This window comes from Desarmillaria tabescens, assembly GCF_030435595.1.
Source record: "Desarmillaria tabescens strain CCBAS 213 chromosome Unknown EV420scaffold_3, whole genome shotgun sequence".
NCBI lineage: Eukaryota > Fungi > Basidiomycota > Agaricomycetes > Agaricales > Physalacriaceae > Desarmillaria > Desarmillaria tabescens.
The window spans coordinates 1,903,883-1,921,874 of record NW_026848302.1 but is presented as its reverse complement, the minus strand read 5'-3'; the positions used below and the strand labels follow the sequence as shown (position 1 = coordinate 1,921,874).

The following is a 17,992-nucleotide window of genomic DNA, read 5'->3' as shown; positions in this document are numbered from 1 at the left end:
TCGATCATTGCAGTGTCAAGTTCTAAAGCAGGCGTCAAGTGAGGTGAGTTTGCCGGGCTGAAACCTATGGGAGAAATTAGCTGAGGCGCGCGAGGAGTCGGAACAGCGTACCTGCTTCGGGATGATCAGCCAGCCAAGGACTGTCGTTAGCAGTATGGTTCAACACTACATCCGTCAAGCTCAGGAGACCATACTGCTCTCGTGCCATCTTCAGAATAGTTTCCACTTGTGCCTTTCCACCGTCGGTACCACGTTTTTCCCCAAACATGGCAGGATCGTACTTGAGCTGCTCGCGAATTGAGTAAGGACTGTCACTTTCACCTCGTTCTTGTAAAGGTGTGTAATGTAACATCGTGTACCCCCGCTCTTGAGCCTCTTGGAAATGCTTTGGCCAGTCAGACATGGGGCCCATCCATTTGGATACGACGGTAAGGATGGACAATCCGTCTAAAGGCAAGTTGACCATTTCATTTTGGACAGAGGCCCCCGAGCCGGCAGGCAAAGGTGTGAGGTCAGAAGCAAGGATAGGCGAGCGTGATTTGATGCGCAAAACTGGATCGATGTTGAAATAGCCTTCTCTGCCCTTGATACGCTCTCCGCATTTCCGCCATCATACTCCACCCAGAAGACGAATGCTCCGGCGTGAGAAATGGGTAAATCGACTTGGATAGGTTTTGAAAAGTCCGAAGGAAGCCTAAGAATGGATTTTACTATTTGCATCATGAAGAAAGGCGCATATATGCGCGTGAAAAGGCTTACTTCCGCTCGCAAAAATGGTCGCGATTGAATTGGCCGCCGTCCTAGAGGAAAGTTGGTCTTGAATACGCCGTTCCTTGCTGCGTGGGGTTCCGGCATTCATGAGACGCGTAAAATGTACGGGGAATAAGCAGAGGGGAGACGAATGTACTATAAAAGCACTGTTAGTGAATAGAAACGCGATTATTCAAGGACATCAATGCTCACCGAGCTGTCCTTGTAGGGCCCGCCATCCACATCAAGTCGTAATTCGTAAACATGTATAGGCGATTCTCCGGGACAGCATCAGCCTGGAAGAATTCTATGCCTTCGGTCGGCGGGCGTCTTGGGTGTTATCGGAGTGACGGGGCTATTCGACACGGGGTTTCCGATGGTGAAGCCTGGCTCCTCTGGGAATGGAAACGGTAGGCCTTGTTCTTGCCTTGAGCGGCTTTGCGACCCTTGGCCATCGTGCTACACAACGGAAGGATGTTCGAAATCGATGAGGTGGTCGTGGTTCAAAGTAAGGAGGCAATCAAATCGCCAGCAAACACACTATTCATATACGCGAGAGCGATGATGTCACTATGACCACGATCATGAGGGATCAGTAGAATTCCATTTTTGGAACGCGAACCCCTACACCCTAAACCGACACAGGTCCATACCAACCGCAATGAGCCATCATCAGAAGGAAACAAATGGGAGATGTAGTCAATCAAAACGTCCATGTCTACCGACCAAATTTCTTCAAAGGATCCGACTTCTTTCTCCCCCCTCGGTCGCCACCACGCGTCCCCGACCAACGCCCTCGGTGCCGTGATCCAGTCTCGATTGTTCTTCTTGAAGCCAACGAAACCAACCGATTTGTCCGCTGTCGTCTCTCCTTCCGCCGTTCCATTCACAGGGGCAACCCGCGGAAGGAGATATTTTGGCACATGCTTCATGTGAGGCTGGATTCGAGTTGGATGTAACACTTTGTCATGTCGTAGATATTCTAGGTCAAGAGGATTGTCTTCAAAGTGGGCCTTCAATAGAGACAGTGAGTGTGTAAGAGACAAAAGAGGACAAAACTTACTTTCAGTTTATCCGAATTCAGTATTTCTGTCTTCAACTCCTTCATTCTAGCTTCTCGAATTGCCGTCCTTGTGACTGAGCGTAGGGCATCTTCCATTCTATACCTGAACGCCTCAACCTGTTTCATGTCAAAAACGTAGTCTTTGATCTTGCTGCCTCTTGCCGCTTGCTCTTGCTCAATTCTTTCAAATATCGTGACATCCCGTTTAGCACTTGGCAGGCATCCCACGACTTTGTTTTTTCCCCACTGGTCTTGTGGAACCACAAATGACAATGACATGCCTGTCCGTCCAGCGCGCGCAGTGCGTCCTATGCGATGGGTATATGATCGTGAACTGCCTGGCAGGTCAAAATTTAGGACACAGGCGACGTCGACAAAATCGATTCCACGGGTTACTCCGTATTCTTTGTCGCCTCCATCTTTTCGGGATCTTCGTTTCCTGGGCTTCTGGCTAGGCTCTGGAGAAGATCGTTTGCGTTTGTGCAAGGAGCTTGAGGAACCGATAGCTGCTGGCGGCTCTTCGGATGAAGGCTTCAATTCTCGTTGAGTAGATGTAACTGTAACGCGATGAGCAATTAGTTACAACACTCGAAAAGAATCGTACACTGTTGTTCAGCTTCTTCATTCTTATCATTGGGCTCTTCCTCCTCCTCCTCCTCATCATCATCATCATCATCATCATCATCACCATCATCTTCGGAGTCTTGGTCTGCTCCATGGGTTCCACTTTCATCAGTGGCGATTATATAGTCATAGACACCTTTGTTGAATTCCTGCACCGTATGATATCTGTTTGTCCCGTCAAACCGGGTGTCCAACACGTATACCATCTACTCACCTCGAGTTTAGCGGGAGCTCCGAGTTGAGGACACAGCTTTTGATGGAAAACTGCTCAAGAAAGAGTTTGAGCCGATAGCTCCGGTCTACATCATTGACAAATAAAATGCATTTTCCTTTGATGAGCTTGAGTTTCAGGATAACGTATGTGAGGAGGAATTTGTCCACTTCTGAGCATCTGAAAACCGATTAGATTTCAAGAACTTGGGCATGGAACATTTATCGCACTTGACGGAGTATTGCGTCAAATTGGCGGCTTCATCTTCGCCCTGTTCTAATTTCAGTATGGCCTGCAGAGAAGGTGAGATAGATGTTTGAGGCTCATAGAAGTATGAACTAACTGGACTGCGCAATGTTAACCCTTTCAGAAGTTCGACGTCTTCTGTCATAGTGGCGCTCATAAGAATGATTGAAATACTTTTTGGTAGATACATCCGCTGAATATCTGCCGAACGGTTTCATCATGGCCATAACAATGGCCAGAGACTCCTCGCAGACCAGCGACTCCAGAGCACCAAAGCAGCGACTGGAAAACTTCAGCTTCGTGTGAAGGTGTCAGAAAACGCTTACCTTGGATTGAAGGAGTACTAATGCCCGAGTTGGTGTAGCGACCACGATGTCAGGTTTGTCCGACAGAAGAGTCCTAAGATTCGACGTTATTTGTCGTCCTAGAACTTAAAAGTGGGCAAGATTCACCGTTGTAGATGCGAGGTCGTCCCGGCAGAGATATTGACACAGGTGATTTCTTTTTCACATACCTTAATATATCCTTCAGTGAGGTGGTGACCTGTTGGGCTAATTCTCTGGTTGGAACCAAAATTAAGGCCCGAGTTGCCTGGTACGAGACATCCTCTCTGTCCAGAGACTGTATTCAATATATCAACGACACTTCCAGGAGAATGCCATTGAAGCTCACCACACTTTTTGCATTGAGTATCTTCTGTGCGATGGGTATGCAAATATGCAGCAGTCTTTCCACTTCCAGTCTGAGCACGAGCTAAGATATCTTTGCTCTCGAGAGCTAATGGAATCGCTTTTGCTTGTACCAGAGTGGGACGGGCGAAGCCCATGTCGGAAGAGCACGAAGAGACGCGCGTCGAGGAGGTGCGAAAAGGAAGTAAATGTGGCCTTTGCATCGACCAGCCGTGATTCGACCATTGAAGTTCTGATGCAAAAAAGTTCCAAAAAATTATTGGGCAGAAATCAAGGGTGTGACGTGACGATAACGTTACTATCACCTCTTCTCCTACTCCTACACAGTTGTTGTTCTTCGCAAGTTCGTGTCTGCCTAGCACCGTCGTGAACACTGACTACCATGCTTCATCGTGCAGTGGAGGAGATCTCAACGGGATCCGACTCGGATTACTCCAGGTATGATTTCTTACACCCATTACTATCCTTGTCTCAACAGCCTTCAGCTCGGCATGTCCCAATGTATTTGAGTTTCCTCGATTATATTAACCCTCTGTACAGTGGATATCTTGGTTTTTATCCTCCAAGGGTAACGAGTACTTCTGCGAAGTGGATGAAGACTTCATTCTGGACCGATTCAACCTGACTGGGCTGAACAACGAGATCGTCAACTACCCTCAGGCTTTAGACCTTATCACTGACAATCTTGGTGGGTCTCCTTCTCGTTCCTCGTAGGGAAGCAGCGCTGAGTCTTGTCGCAGATGATGACATTCAAGACGACTTCCGCGCCTCACTTGATGTTCAAGCTAGACTTTTGTACGGCCTCATACACGCTAGATGGATCGTTACGACACGAGGCCTAGCCAAAATGGTTGGTTCACTTGGAACATCCTTGGTTCTTCATACAATAATCCTTTACTATAGCTCGAAAAGTACAAACGCATCGAATTCGGACGATGTCCACGTGTTCTCTGCCAACAGCAACCTCTTCTTCCCGTAGGTTTAACCGATGTTCCGTACGAAAAGTCCGTCAAGCTATATTGTGGACGTTGTGAAGATATATACTCACCCAAGTCGTCCCGACATGGATCTATTGATGGTGCCTACTTTGGAACGACATTTCCCCACCTCCTGTTCTTGGTATACCCCACATTAATTCCTCCCAAGACTGGTCCACCAACAGAAGGCGCTACAAGCTCTCGTGAAGGTGTGGATTCTTCGGGAAGACGAAGAAGGGGGGTTCGGGAAGAAGTGCAAGAAGTTGTTGCGAGTGACGGAGGAGAAGGCATCAGCACTGCCAGTGTCGCGCTCAAAGCCGACAGGTATAGGCCAAGAATCTATGGATTCCAAGTGAACGAGATTGCAAAATTGCAGAGGTGGCAGGAAGCGGTTAGAGATCGGTATGTTCCATTTATCATTGATGTTTTTTCGTGGATCTCACGAAACACAGACAAGTAGCTCGGTTAGAGGCCCTAGAAGCTAGGAATGAGGTATAACTTATGTGCTGAGTACTGTACTTTGCAATCTCTTCTACCATATCCTCGGGGTGCCGAAACCGCTGGCCCTTGGTGTATACTACGCAATTACATCCACGTCTTCATTCAAAGATCAGACAGAAATAAATAAATAGCAATAAAGATCTCAAACGCCAGCAACCCTCGAGCGCTTCCGTCCACTTGCTCGGGTCTGACCTTTAGAGGTAGTACCTAGTTCTTGCATATTTCCACCGCTCAATAGATTCAAGAGCTTCCGTTTCTCCTCGCGTTGGCCGGGATCTTCGTACATCACCCGCATACTTTCCAGTGCGCCAACTTTCGTTGTGCTTCCTACCACGTCGCTGTCCAATCCTTCACCACCAAGTTCGTCAAACGCCTCATCAAAGCCAGCCACTCTGTCAGTCAATGCGGCCACCTCAACAGCGATATCTCGCGCGGACTCTTGCCTCGACCTCGGTCTCGACCTCAAACGGGGACGCAATCGCTTCTCCACTACTGGACCTTCTTCTGATTTTCGCTTCCCAAGTAGATTGGGGGGACTCGTGTGGACCGACGACGGTTTTGGTACAGAATCTCCGCCTCCAGACGGTATGATGGGTAATGGAATACTGAAAACAGGCGTTTGTTCCCGTTCCACTGACCCCGGAATGTTAGAGCTCAGTAGTCCGCTGCGAGGTTTACCGAACGAAGGTTTTGGTGGTGATATAACAGGAGCATCCTGCGGGCGTCGAAACGAAGATTGCGGACACGCTTCCAAGGCTTGTTGAAATCCTGATGGCTCAAGGTCGGAGCCCAGACCTTTCTGTCCCCTCGCTGAAGATTGTGAAGGCGGTTCCGTCCCTAGCTTGGTTGCTGACACAGGATATGAATGTCATGTAATAAGCATTGAGCTGGAGCTTACCGTTGGTAATATCAACCATTGCTGAATCGTCATCAGCCTTCCCCTTCCCCTTTTTATCGGTACTCATAGACGCGACTAGGAAAACAGGCACGTCTGGGACACTGCCTATACGCACAGCCTCTGCCAGCCATCCCATATGTATAACGGGTACGCCCCATTCGCGCGCTTTGTCATATTTTGCCCCCGTAGCGGAAGGACACAGAAGGTGAGTCGCTTGGCGGGAAAATACAGGTGCTAGAGTCATGCCGAGCGCTCGCACAAGACGGCGGGTGAAATAGGCTTCCGATTCATCCAAGCCAGAAAAACTGATAAGTACCTTTTCGGCATCTAAATGCACATATCGTCAATGGTACCGATACCGGACACTAGATCAGTAAACTCACTAGGTACAGGCACTTCGATTCCGAGAGGTGAGAATGATACATGATCTTCAGGATCACAAAGTCTCTCCTCAAATATAGACCTTTCAAGCCAGCATTCCGTGCGATACTTCTTTCTCTGTTCCGGATCCATCTCCGAGCGAAAAATTTACTGCCGCTATGCTTACGATGAGACAGTGATATCAAGGAAGAGAAAAACACTTTACCTGACGAGGCGAACGAGGATATAGTCCGCATCATCCTCTTCTGAAGTGAGGCTGCCACCAGAGCGCTCGATCGCGTCTTTAACAGATGCTGACTTGGCTTCTCCAAGAGCACAAAACTTGATCCCTGTAAATAACGTCGAAGTAGTCGCAATTGACGAAGGTCCAGCAACAGGCTCAGAGTTACTCCGGGCGAAGGGAGTTTCGCCAGAACCCTGTTTTGGAGGCGCAAAGGAGTTGGCACGCCGAAATTTGGTGATAATGCTTTCGCCCGTCGGTGAGGACGGTCGGTCCTCAAGAAGTTGTTTAGTAGGCTGTGATTTCATTGGACTTCGAACAAGACGGCCTTCACTCGAAACCTCATATCCCCTGTGTTGTAGAAGGCTCTGCCATACTTTGACAGTTACGGCAGGTACGCGGTTAATCGAGGCGGGCTCTTCTTCATCGTCCACATTATTAGGGAGAGACATTGTTGGCTCTGGGTCCGTAGCCGGTGAAGAAGAAGCAGGGGCTGTGAGAGAAAAAAAAGGGTAAGATTGATGATTTGACAAGGTGGCTAAAATACAAACGTTCAGTAATAGACTTGCGTTCTGGTCGTGGGCGCCGGACTTGATATGTTTCCTCATCGAATCGTCCTGCAATGGATTTCAGAGATACGAAGACCTTACGTAAGCGGATACTCACCGCCGAACTCCAACGAATCCCAAAACCATTCTTCCCACACGAGATGTATATTGGCTTCCTTATTTTGATTGAATTTTTCGGCATATTTCATCTTATCTGTCTCATCGTCGCCAGAACACAGTAGATGTGTCACCTTGACTGGTCGTGTGAGTTCCTTGGCATAAACGCCCTTCTGTTGGATTAATAGCCGGTTAATTTGCGTCCGTCTTTCCAAGTCCGTTATGCCTGAAATAGATAGAATGATCCCCGAGAAAACTGGTAGGCGATATTTCTCCAGGCTCTACAAGGTACGTTATGAATTAGAGGACAACACTAACAAGCGGTCGCGCACCTCTTGAACGTCAAAATCATCTCCTCGGAGCCAGACCTCATGGCACTCGGTTATCCACTTTGGCTGTAGTATTGGTATCTTAAGTTGCAGGGCGCACTAGACAGTGTAAATCAAGGCTGGCACAGAAAGGTGAATAGGACGTACATTATATTTTGCTCCGCCATGATCTTTCGCCACAAGGTGGGTGACACGATCTGTAAACGCTGAAGCGGTCTGGGCACCGAGTTCTATGGCTTTCTTGAATAGGGCTGGCTGGTGGCGCTGTTAATATAGAGAATTGTACAGATGAACACGACGTGCCTTGTCCTGGATTCCTGTTGCACATATGACCATTCCCAAAAACGGCCTCGGACAAGGGTCCATATAGCTCGTGTCCTCGCTTCCTAGCTGGGTCTCCTCCGCCCATAGCTTCTCTTCAGTTTCCTTTCGCTTCGACGAAGAGGATTTCGGTTGTGCAGGACGTAATTTGACATTAGGGACCTAGGACAACAGTTCAATACTGAAATGGTAGGTAGCGAGAGTAAATGACGCGCCTTTTTGGACTTGTTTCCTCTTCGGTGCATAGCAAATGGTCAGCAGCTGGGATAGAAGTCGGAGGCAGATGAGTGTATTGTTCAACGGGTCCGTGTCACGACATTTGCCTGAGCCAAGGCCACATGATTTGTTTAGGGCCGGCTTTGGCGTGTTGTGATTTTGCCTCGACTCCTCCCAACTTTTGTTCAATGCATTCGTTCATTTCACAACGCACCGTCCCTCTCTTAATATTTCTTCCGTGTTTCGTCTGGTTTACTTTTTTTCGACAACGCCCAAGCAATCCTATAACTAATGGCCCACCTTCCCCTTCTCATCGATACGCTGTCCATCTCAATATGTCTCGAATCGTCGAACCGCACTCGCTGACGGCCGTCCTCCCTTTTCTGCCTTCATCCATTCCAATACTTACCGACCTGATCCTGCCTTTTTTATCCGCATCACGTCTAAGCGAAATTGTTCTTGTCACGCCAGAATCTAACCTTGCGGCGACACAATCTCTGATACGTGATTTCGTTTCATCTCTGGATGGTATAGATCACCCGGATTTCTCCCTTCGTATATGGCCGCGAGATGCACATGGCGCGATGGCTGTTCTCAGGGTTGCATCGCAAGTTGTCACCGATTGGGTTTTACTCCTCGATGACACTGCTCTCTCTACCATAAGCGTGGAAATTCGAGCTGTACTTCTCAATCCACCCCATTCTTCTATCCCGGTAGGACCTAGAGGCTTTCGCACATCATGCGTTGCTCCTTCCCGAGTGCCTGAGAAGGCTTCGTACTTAGTGCCACCTTTTGTGATGCCGAGGACTCTAGCATACTCCACCAGCCGCGCTTCCGATTCTCACTTTTGGCGCGACTTTGGAACTCACATCGCATTTATAACTAATCGCGAACACGGCGGAGTTGTGCTACCATTTTCTCCAGGGAAAGATCCCGCTTGGTGTAGACCCCCAAAAGGTTTTGGCGCCTTGGATAGTCTCGTAAATATCCCTCATCTCCCCAGTAACAGTAGCGTTGATTCAACTCCTCGTTGCTCTGTTGTTGAGGATCGTCAGCTTCAGCCGGTGTTCATCATCCTATTTCCAACCTTGAGCGATCTGCAGACATTTGCGTCGGTTCCTTGCCAGCTTCAAAGAAAGGGATTTCTGGTATATGCCGCGGTGTATTCTCTGGTCGTCACATCACCTTCCTCAAAACAGTCGTTCAGTCATGGATCGTGCGTCATCCAATATAGCATTCTGTCTGAACCCCAGGACTACTCCTTACAGGTCTATCGCATCTTCGGCCGTCCCCCAGATATTGTATTATCTCTGAATGAACTTGAACTTGCGACCACCTCTGCTACCAGAGTGCGTTTACCTCGGCGGGACCTACCCTATTGTGTATGGATGGGGGCACTTTCGTTTTCTGAATGGCGAAGTACGTTCTCTCATTTGCCCGATGCAAAATCTTACCACTCGACTAGATTGGAACATTCCACAAGTCGATGTTAGTGTCATCACTAAGGATAGACCACATTCCTTGGCTCGATTATTGAGTTCGTTCGCCAGCGGGAGATTCTACGGTGACCGACTGGATCTGAGAATCAATTTGGAACAATCGTCCGATGATGCTACTGTGCATCTGGCTCGCAATTTCCAATGGATTCACGGTAGCGTCTTCATGCACCATCGGGTCATTCATGGAGGACTGCTGCCTGCTGTGGTTGAATCTTGGTATCCAAATTCGAATCACAGCTACGGTCTTTTGCTTGAGGATGATGTAGAACTATCACCCTTGTTCTATGCATGGATCAAAATGACCATCCTTCGCTACCGGTGGGTAATATTTTCCTCGATCATGGACCCAGTTAACATAAATCAGCTACGGCGAGGAATGTAATGTGTCACCACAACTTTTCGGTGTCAGCCTTTATCAACAAAAGCATATCGAACTTCATTCCGACGGACGGAGAAAATTTGATGCACGGGCTCTCTTCAAGAGCTTGGAATTGCCGGTGTCATCACCATACCTTTCACAAATCCCTTGCAGCTGGGGCGCGGTATACTTCCCGGAACACTGGCGCGAATTCCACGATTATCTGTCGGTCCGGTTTTCCGAACTATCTCTCAAAATCGACGCTACCATCGTTCCCGAGGTACGCTCTAACCAATGGAGAAAATCGTGGAAGAAATACTTTATCGAGCTGGTATATCTTCGCGGCTACGTTATGCTTTATCCCAACTTTGCTGATTTCGTCTCGCTATCTACGAACCACCTTGAAGTTGGCTCCCATGTGAAGGACCGCTCGAAAGAGAAGCGAGACTTGTTTCTCCTCCCGCTGATGCAGTTGACGGACGGTACTGAACCTTCTGTCTTGTTGGACTTGCCAGGGAAGACGTTACCGGAATGGCGCTCACTTCCTGTTTTGAATCTCACAGGATCGATAACCTCACTTGAATCTGTGGTCGCGGTGGGGCGCGCAGCTCGATCTGAAATGTTTACGGAATGCGCAGAGGAGTCGTCTCTTTACAGGGCTCAGCAGCTTATGTGTGTAGAGTTGTAGAAATGACATTCTCTCAGGACACCAAATAAGGAAATTTTCACGCACGTGGAAGCCAATGTGATCAATTTTGGCAAGTTACCCTTTCCCTGCATACCTTCACTCTTGCTCACCATGACTGAACGGACGAATAGCAACATGCTCTTTGCTAACTTCAATCAGGATTTCTCGTGAGTTTCTGAATGTTCGAGTCGAATGTACCTGCAAAAACGCTTAGAATCTGTTAGATGCGTGTCGGTCGGCACTCGGAGGGGCTACAGCATCACCAACTGCGAGCCATTTGGAAGGGTGTACACGATGAGTAGGTCACTGAACATCGTGGTCGTCTGTTACTGAATTTGGTATCTAGATGATGGGTGCCCGTGGCATAGTAGAGATGCTGTTCTGCACGTCACTGATAGCCCTGGTCGGAGCGGCAGACCAACCGCATTCAAGTCCAAGGAAGCTGCAGATAGTGAATACAAAGGTGCTTTCTCCTGGCCCTTTTCTTTATTGCCACTCAACTCAGTGCAGAGGCAGTCCATGATATGCGAGCTACTTTTTCCGTCGTCAATTCTCGCCGTCAAGCTGAACAGGAAAACGCTTGTCATCGTGCTGGAAACCGAGATTTACATATACGATATTTCAAACATGCGGCTGTTACACGTCATTGAAACGACGGCGAATCCTGAAGGTACGCTCCAGCGTGTTTTCATGGGAAGCGTGTACTGACGGTCCCAGCCATTTGTGCCCTTTCTCCGTCGGCCGACAGCTCGTACTTGGCGTATCCTTCGCCTGTACCTTCACCAACATCACCCGCTCGCTGCACCACCACCAGTCGCCTCGTCTTCGCAGCCGCAGACACAATCTGGCGACGTTCTGCTGTTCTCTACCCGCTCTCTCACCGTCGCGAATGTTATTCAAGCTCACAAATCGCCCATATCCTTTCTGTCCATCAATTCCACCGGTACTCTCTTGGCCACTGCTTCCGACAAGGGCACTGTTATTCGCGTCTGGAGCATCCCGGGTGCTGAGAAACTCTATCAATTCCGCCGGGGGACGCGCGAAGCACGAATCTATTCGATCAATTTCAATTTGGTTTCGTCGCTGCTGGCGGTGAGCTCAGCGCATGACACTGTCCACATCTTCCGGCTAGGTGGCGGAAACACACAGAGGAAGGATGGGATGGCGAGTCCAGCAGAGTCTGTGGACAGCAGGGAGACAACACAGCTTGATGGAGGGTACGAGGCGTTTATCGAGAAGAAGAAGGGCAGTGGAGTGTCATCTAGTCTGAGGAGGAAGTCGTTACAGGTCACGAAGAGCCTATCACATTCGATGGGCGGGTATCTTCCCAACACTATAACGGAGATGTGGGAGCCGTCCAGGGACTTTGCTTTCTTGCGGTTGCCGACGAGTGGTGCACGATGTGTAGTTGCGCTGAGTGGGACGATGCCACAGGTTATGGTAATTTCCTCTGAGGGTTACTTTTACTCGTACAACATTGACCTGGAAAATGGTGGCGAGTGTTCTCTGATGAAACAGTTCAGGTGCGTGCTTTTGGGTCTTCAGTTTTCTGATGCTAATGTCTGTCCATAGCTTGCTGGATTCTGGTGAAGATTCAGCCAAGGATGTGATAGATTAGGGGATGAAAGTATTGTATCGTTATTTTACCCTGAGCCTCTCGACTTGTAGTATCTCTTGGAGGTTATGTGTACAGTGATTTGTGGTTTTGAAAGTGATGATTCAAAGATATTCGGAGTGATATTGTTTGCACAAACTACGAGCGCTGTATGAGGCCAACGCCAACGGGCAAACCCTCCTCCTTTGCCGCCTCTTGGACCTTTGCGGCGCCCTGTCGAGTAGCTTCGGCAGCGATGGCAGCAGTACGTGCAGCCTTGTCGAGCATTAGCCAGGCGACAGAGGCAACAGATGAAGCTCACCTCTTTGTCACCATGTAGACACTCGAGGTAATCAGCGGATTGAGCGGCACATTGCTGGGGAACATCTGCTTGAGAGTAGCATTTGGAAAACTCTTGCCAATAGACAAAGCAGCGAGGTCGAGCTAGACGAGGTGAGCAGCAGAAGTAATGAACAGACGACGGGCTCACATCCTGTCCAGCTGAATCCAGACGACATCGTAGTCACGGTTCAGAGCCGAATTACACAGCCACAGACAAAGGTCCTTTTTCGCCTTACCAACCAACATGGGATCGCCTTCACAGAACGATGGCTCCCTTCCACCAGGCATGGTAATAGGCCCAGATGGCAAGCCCTGCAGAGTCTGTAGCAGTGGCGCTGCGTTTCGAGCCTGGAGACCGCCCACGACAGCAACAAAAACCGCGTCATCGACGGCGGCTGCAGCTGCGACAGTGCCAGTGACACCACCAACCGAATGTCCTCCCGACGTCGAGCAGCTTGGTCGCGCGACGTGGACGTTCCTCCATGTCACAGCCGCCTACTATCCCGACCGTCCGACGCCCAACCAGCGCGCCAATATGCTCACGCTACTCAGAGCACTCCCAGTGCTGTACCCGTGCTTCTACTGCGCCAGTGATTTTGGGAAGAACATAGAGGCACATCCACCAGACGTTAGCAGCAGGGCAGGATTGAGTCGGTGGTTGTGTGAGAGACACAACGAGGTCAACTTGAAGCTCGGAAAGCCACAGTTTGATTGTTCATTAGAAAAGACGGACGAGAGATGGAAAGACGGTGCCTGTGACTAGAACGTCTGTATATTTTACAAATATAATTTCTACAATGCTGCAACACGAAACTACGATGAGCGAGAAAAGAAAAAACGACCAAAGAACGATCGTGACAGAGCATTATCCTGCTCCTCCTCACTTGCACCAATTACCCGTCCTCGTCCATCCGTGACAAACGGCGGTCGCCCATTTTCTGTGCTAGACTGCCCGCCATCTGCTGTCGAGTCCACCGAATCTTCTGTGTCGTCGGGAGTCTCGTCGTCAACGTCGATACCCAAGTCCATGCCGCTACCTATTCCCGCAGACCAAGTAACAGCTGTCTCAACAGGCCTAAACATAAACCCAGAAGGCGGAACTGCATCTCGACCTAAATCGTCATCTTCATCGTCTTCAGTGCTCCAACCACTTTCCGAGCCGCTGTCACTAACGTCCTCTAGTGGAGGCATAGAGTCGTCGCTGTCATGTGTATCTCTCCTCTCGCCTTCTCTTGTACGAATTCCATGGGATGAGCTTGAAATAATTGGTTCAAGGTTCGGCATAGTCTCGTCCTATCCACGCTAGTCATTTAGTTCACGCCCATTCATGCTAGCAGTCACTGCTTACTGAAACAGGTGGTCGTCGCGTCTGAGACCCAACAGGACGCACAGGACGGAGTAAGTCAATGTGATGCGATACGGCCTCTGCCGGAGGAAAAGGGACCGGCGCATCGTTACTATCAAATCCCAATCGCCGCAACTCTGCTCGCATAGCATCAAGCGTGCCTTCAAACGTTCCCATGTCGTTAAAATGATTGTCCATGGTGTCCATGAGCAATCCAATCATTTCAACAGGGTCCGAATAGTTTCCAGGGAACGAAAAAACAGGTCTCGCCCGACGCCGTGAATAAATCTGTGATTTGTTGAATATCTAGTCAGATGAGCGAACGACGTGACGCACCCTCATACACATATCAACACCCTGCGTGAAAACGTGAGGAGTCCCGTCCTCGTTCAAATGTTGGTAAAAGCAATCCTTGCCAAAGGGACAAAATGGGTTGGTAGCATCTTCCATCTTGGATGCTTGGAAATACCTGAATAGGAGTTGATGAATCCGGATCGGCGAGATACCATGGCGGTACACACCTGCAAGGTACCCTGGCCATGCTCTCCTTGTACGAAATTATGATCTTCTCCTTTCTGGGATCTTCATTCTTGTAAAAGATGGATGAGGGCGTGATGTATGCGGAAGGAGCACGACACATTGGGCATTGCTTGGTGACTTTGGATGGGCCCGGATCTCTATTCTGCTTGGATGAATCTCGCCATTGCTTGATACACTGCAAGGAGGCGTCAGTACTCAGTGGCAAGGTGAAGAGTTTGACGCACTGAAATACAAAAGACGTGACTGCAACCCACTGGAACGGTCTCAGCAATGGACAAGTGAAAGAAAACACGACGACGCACTGAGAAGGCCATAGGTAACAGGTTGTTCAAAACAAATGGAACAGGGCTCGTCCTCGTCCTCTAAGCCAGGACTACGAGGTCTTGCAGTGTGCTTGAACCAACATTTGTCGCCTCTCTTGCAAAAACCTAGAGAGTAGGTCAGAAAGATGAACCTAGACGGTGATAATGACGCACCCTGAGCATAGAAACGACAAGTCTTTGCTTGGTCGTAGGGCGTCAAGCTTCGAGTATTTGGCTCGTCATGAAGAAACTTGCACTTGTTGCCTGCAAAGCAGCCTCTCGGTTCCTTGTAGTACTTGCAAATTCCGCGAGACTTTGAGGTAACCGGGCGATCCATGAAGGCATTTGCCAAGCCCTTAATCGTGACTTAAGAAGCTGGATGACTAAGCGCACAGCCGCAGTGAATATTCATTTAATTTTCTCTTTCATGACTGACTTTGAAGATGGCCAGTTCGACGACGCTCCCGACGACGAGTACGGTCGTATCGACGATGAAGAGCTTGTCGACTTGACTTCAGATGACGACTTGGATGATTCTGATGAGTATGAAGAGTATGATCATGTCCGAGTCGAGGACGAAGACTGGGAGGTTGCAGAGAAAGGTATATAGACTTGATTAACTCTCAAGGATTGCTTACATGGCCTGTTAGATTTTACAAAACAGTACAATCGTCTAAGGCAACACCTTGCAGTTCGGTCGGGATCCGCAACGACGACATCTACGACGACCAGGCCTGCAGGCGGCAAAGGGAGCAATGTTGCTGTTCTCCCGGCTGTCAATCACCCTTCTCAGTCGACGGCAGTTCGCAAGGCAACGACGACGGTTTCGAAGGACCAAACAGCCTCGCAACTGGCCCTGCTCTCTTCAAAGTATGGCTCACGAATCGCTAATATGGACCATAGTCTGGGTGTGGGTGTGAACAGAAAAGGCGCATCTGCCCACGCGAACCTCAAAGATAAAGCTGATCGTGCGACGACGGAGCAGGTGCTGGATGCACGGACGCGTGTCGTGTTGCTGAAGATGGTGGGCCGGGGCGTGGTCGCAGAAATCAACGGCTGCGTGAGCACAGGAAAGGAAGCCAATGTCTATCACGGTGTTGCCCATGAACCTGTCGAGCGTGAACTCGCCCTCAAGATCTACAAAACATCTATTCTCATCTTCAAGGACCGCGACCGGTATGTCGCTGGGGAGCATCGTTTCCGGAGGGGCTACGCTCGGCACAACCCACGGAAGATGGTCCGTATGTGGGCAGAGAAGGAGATGCGCAATTTGAAGAGGCTGAGGGCGGCCGGGGTCAGGTGTCCTGAGCCAGTCGAGGTCCGGGAGAACGTACTGGTCATGGACTTTTTGGGTGAAGCTTCACAAGCGAGTCCACGACTGAAGGACGCAGAGTCGGATGCGTGGGATGACCTCTATGTCGAGCTAATGCTCACGATCAGAACAATCTACCACCAATGTCGCCTGGTGCATGCCGATCTATCAGAGTACAACTTACTACTGCACCAAGATCATATCTGGATTATCGATGTTGGGCAGAGCGTCGAGCACGACCATCCGAGTGCGTTTGATTTTCTGCGGAGTGATCTGAGCAACGTTGAAGTGTTTTTCGGGAGGCGAGGGGTGACCGTGCTGGGGCTGAGGAGGTCTTTTGGGTGGGTGACTAACGAGGAGGAAAATGAGGAGACGCTGAGGAAACTGATGAGTGAGCCGGAGGAGAAGGATCTCGATGATGGCGCCTTCAAGCACACGTATATCCCGCGGAGATTGGATGATGTGTATGATCCAGAGCGGGATATTGAGGAGGGGCGGGTGCGGGAGGCGGTAGCAGCTGCGCCGGGTGACGACGAGCAGGTGGCAGATGACGACGAGGGATCAGTGGGTGACAACCCGGAGGATATTGATCGGGAAAAGCGCCCTCGGGGCCATAGGCACGAAGACCGCGACGCAAAAAAGGAGCGCAAAAAAGCTGTCAAGGCAGAGGCCCGGGAAAGACGCGTTCAGAAAAAGGAGCGTAAGAAAGCAGCGGGCCATTGACATCCATTAGTGGAAGAGCATACTATTATCTGCTGCATTTCCACTTCCTGTAATACCTGCAAAAATACGCTATGACATCAGGAAAAAGGTTTTTGCTACGTAGCACTGACTATGAGTGTCTTTATTGGACAGAAGATGATATTTTGTGTGATGCACTGTGAATAATGCTGTAACCGTGTGTTTTTGACTTATTCCAGGTGTATAACAAAGAAAGTGGATGATATTCTATGATTGCTTTGTTAATGTAGTATGTGATGTCTGAAATAGGCATTTGTTGAGGTATCCTATCGGGCCGGCACTTCCACATGAGGACGACGCCAGTAAATACGTACATATAGTAGTTACGTGGCATTTTTCTTACAGCGGTTTTCATAATTATGTGGAATCCCGATTTTGAAAAATTATGTGGTCGTATTTGGATCGCAAGGCCCCGGCCCTTTCTCTTCCCACCACTGTCGTGCCGTGCGACGACGGCACGACAGTATTGTCTATTTTACGATGCCTATATTGTATTTCTGAAGGCCTCAAGATGTTTATCAACTGCATTCTGCTCCTATGACATGGCATATAGCGACATTGCACTCTACAAGCAGGACTCCGAGTGAGGCAAAACCTTCGAGAATCCAGCCTTTGTCATTCTGTGCTCACTCGAAAGTGACATCCTCAAGCACTACATGCTGCTATACTCATCAATTAATATTGTTGGACCTGGCATCTCCATATCCAGATGGTATCAGTAAGCTTCGGTCTCTTGACTTTGTCAGACTCAATGTCTGTCTTGTGCTGGCAATCCTTTGGTATTAGCAGCGTACTTTGACCTTACTACATGGGAAAAGGTCTTTCATTGATACATCCTAATTCAACAAAATATAAGTGCAGTATAAGGTACATAAATGTGCTTTTTGAATGTAAACCAGTGAAATCGTGTGAAAAGGTGGAGCACTTCGTGTACCGGGCCGACATGCGGTGCAAATAGGACCACATAATTTTTCAAAATTGGAATTCCACATAATTATGAAAACTGCTGTAATTGAACTTCACTTCTTGCGCCCATCTCGTGATCGTTTAGCGCCCATCAAGCACCTGTTCGGTGTCTATTCAGTGCTTCTCAACCTTAATTCCTCAATAGGTTATGGGCCCCGAGCTCCTCTGACCTTAAATCAATATATCTGTGCTGCTATCTGTGTTTCACCCCCAA

General features: G+C 49.1%; 10 protein-coding genes across 10 annotated transcripts; 5 read left to right on the top strand and 5 right to left on the bottom strand.

Annotated features, from left to right (window-relative positions):
• Positions 1-1,468: 1,468 nt before the first annotated feature.
• Positions 1,469-3,720, bottom strand: EV420DRAFT_1617421 (P-loop containing nucleoside triphosphate hydrolase protein; the record flags this gene model as incomplete). The annotated part of the gene is made up of 12 exons (XM_060475234.1): positions 1,469-1,564; positions 1,599-1,763; positions 1,814-2,370; positions 2,418-2,602; positions 2,652-2,828; positions 2,879-2,940; positions 2,992-3,087; positions 3,125-3,184; positions 3,221-3,293; positions 3,347-3,408; positions 3,438-3,504; positions 3,572-3,720. The coding sequence occupies 12 exons, from the start codon at positions 3,718-3,720 to the stop codon at positions 1,469-1,471; spliced, it is 1,749 nt and encodes a 582-aa protein (XP_060337961.1).
• A 245-nt stretch (positions 3,721-3,965) lies between these two features.
• On the top strand, positions 3,966-5,058 carry EV420DRAFT_1636403 (casein kinase II, regulatory subunit; the record flags this gene model as incomplete). The annotated part of the gene is made up of 6 exons (XM_060476581.1): positions 3,966-4,021; positions 4,069-4,084; positions 4,124-4,271; positions 4,324-4,433; positions 4,487-4,962; positions 5,013-5,058. The coding sequence occupies 6 exons, from the start codon at positions 3,966-3,968 to the stop codon at positions 5,056-5,058; spliced, it is 852 nt and encodes a 283-aa protein (XP_060337960.1).
• A 145-nt stretch (positions 5,059-5,203) lies between these two features.
• Positions 5,204-8,120, bottom strand: EV420DRAFT_1474679 (uncharacterized protein; the record flags this gene model as incomplete). Its single annotated transcript, XM_060469229.1, has 10 exons — positions 5,204-5,910; positions 5,960-6,275; positions 6,343-6,496; positions 6,546-7,053; positions 7,112-7,177; positions 7,227-7,506; positions 7,558-7,653; positions 7,702-7,818; positions 7,849-8,037; positions 8,058-8,120. The coding sequence occupies 10 exons, from the start codon at positions 8,118-8,120 to the stop codon at positions 5,204-5,206; spliced, it is 2,496 nt and encodes an 831-aa protein (XP_060337959.1).
• Positions 8,121-8,654: 534 nt separating this feature from the next.
• On the top strand, positions 8,655-10,884 carry EV420DRAFT_1508285 (uncharacterized protein). Its single transcript, XM_060471434.1, has 5 exons — positions 8,655-9,510; positions 9,557-9,908; positions 9,955-10,706; positions 10,768-10,803; positions 10,861-10,884. The coding sequence occupies exons 1-3, from the start codon at positions 8,676-8,678 to the stop codon at positions 10,634-10,636; spliced, it is 1,869 nt and encodes a 622-aa protein (XP_060337958.1). The 5' UTR covers positions 8,655-8,675; the 3' UTR covers positions 10,637-10,706; positions 10,768-10,803; positions 10,861-10,884.
• Positions 10,748-12,254, top strand: EV420DRAFT_1617417 (WD40 repeat-like protein; the record flags this gene model as incomplete). Its single annotated transcript, XM_060475233.1, has 7 exons — positions 10,748-10,803; positions 10,861-10,921; positions 10,983-11,099; positions 11,147-11,306; positions 11,354-11,409; positions 11,468-12,159; positions 12,209-12,254. 7 exons carry the CDS (start codon positions 10,748-10,750, stop codon positions 12,252-12,254), a joined length of 1,188 nt encoding a protein of 395 aa, XP_060337957.1.
• Positions 12,255-12,389: 135 nt separating this feature from the next.
• Positions 12,390-12,748, bottom strand: EV420DRAFT_1636398 (uncharacterized protein; the record flags this gene model as incomplete). The annotated part of the gene is made up of 3 exons (XM_060476580.1): positions 12,390-12,506; positions 12,553-12,674; positions 12,721-12,748. 3 exons carry the CDS (start codon positions 12,746-12,748, stop codon positions 12,390-12,392), a joined length of 267 nt encoding a protein of 88 aa, XP_060337956.1.
• Positions 12,749-12,782: 34 nt separating this feature from the next.
• EV420DRAFT_679455 (ERV/ALR sulfhydryl oxidase domain-containing protein) lies at positions 12,783-13,600 on the top strand. Its single transcript, XM_060483058.1, has one exon. It carries the CDS (start codon positions 12,817-12,819, stop codon positions 13,333-13,335), a length of 519 nt encoding a protein of 172 aa, XP_060337955.1. The 5' UTR covers positions 12,783-12,816; the 3' UTR covers positions 13,336-13,600.
• EV420DRAFT_1508279 (uncharacterized protein) lies at positions 13,341-13,942 on the bottom strand. The gene has a single exon (XM_060471433.1). It carries the CDS (start codon positions 13,854-13,856, stop codon positions 13,386-13,388), a length of 471 nt encoding a protein of 156 aa, XP_060337954.1. The 5' UTR covers positions 13,857-13,942; the 3' UTR covers positions 13,341-13,385.
• A 281-nt stretch (positions 13,943-14,223) lies between these two features.
• EV420DRAFT_1260957 (uncharacterized protein) lies at positions 14,224-15,096 on the bottom strand (the record flags this gene model as incomplete). The annotated part of the gene is made up of 5 exons (XM_060467038.1): positions 14,224-14,386; positions 14,439-14,632; positions 14,682-14,710; positions 14,760-14,885; positions 14,934-15,096. 5 exons carry the CDS (start codon positions 15,094-15,096, stop codon positions 14,224-14,226), a joined length of 675 nt encoding a protein of 224 aa, XP_060337953.1.
• A 91-nt stretch (positions 15,097-15,187) lies between these two features.
• On the top strand, positions 15,188-17,203 carry EV420DRAFT_1508277 (RIO1 family-domain-containing protein). The gene has a single exon (XM_060471432.1). The coding sequence runs from the start codon at positions 15,652-15,654 to the stop codon at positions 16,792-16,794; it is 1,143 nt and encodes a 380-aa protein (XP_060337952.1). The 5' UTR covers positions 15,188-15,651; the 3' UTR covers positions 16,795-17,203.
• Positions 17,204-17,992: the final 789 nt, after the last annotated feature.

Bases quoted from the DNA above. Each gene is read 5' to 3' on its own strand.
- EV420DRAFT_1508285 (XM_060471434.1), top strand. From the start codon at position 8,676: ATGGCTGTTCTCAGGGTTGCATCGCAAGTTGTCACCGATTGGGTTTTA. The intron at 9,511-9,556 runs GTACGTTCTCTC...CCACTCGACTAG, and splicing joins TTCGTTTTCTGAATGGCGAA to ATTGGAACATTCCACAAGTC. The intron at 9,909-9,954 runs GTGGGTAATATT...AACATAAATCAG, and splicing joins ATGACCATCCTTCGCTACCG to CTACGGCGAGGAATGTAATG.
- EV420DRAFT_1508279 (XM_060471433.1), bottom strand. From the start codon at position 13,856: ATGCCGAACCTTGAACCAATTATTTCAAGCTCATCCCATGGAATTCGT.
- EV420DRAFT_1508277 (XM_060471432.1), top strand. From the start codon at position 15,652: ATGGACCATAGTCTGGGTGTGGGTGTGAACAGAAAAGGCGCATCTGCC.
- EV420DRAFT_679455 (XM_060483058.1), top strand. From the start codon at position 12,817: ATGGGATCGCCTTCACAGAACGATGGCTCCCTTCCACCAGGCATGGTA.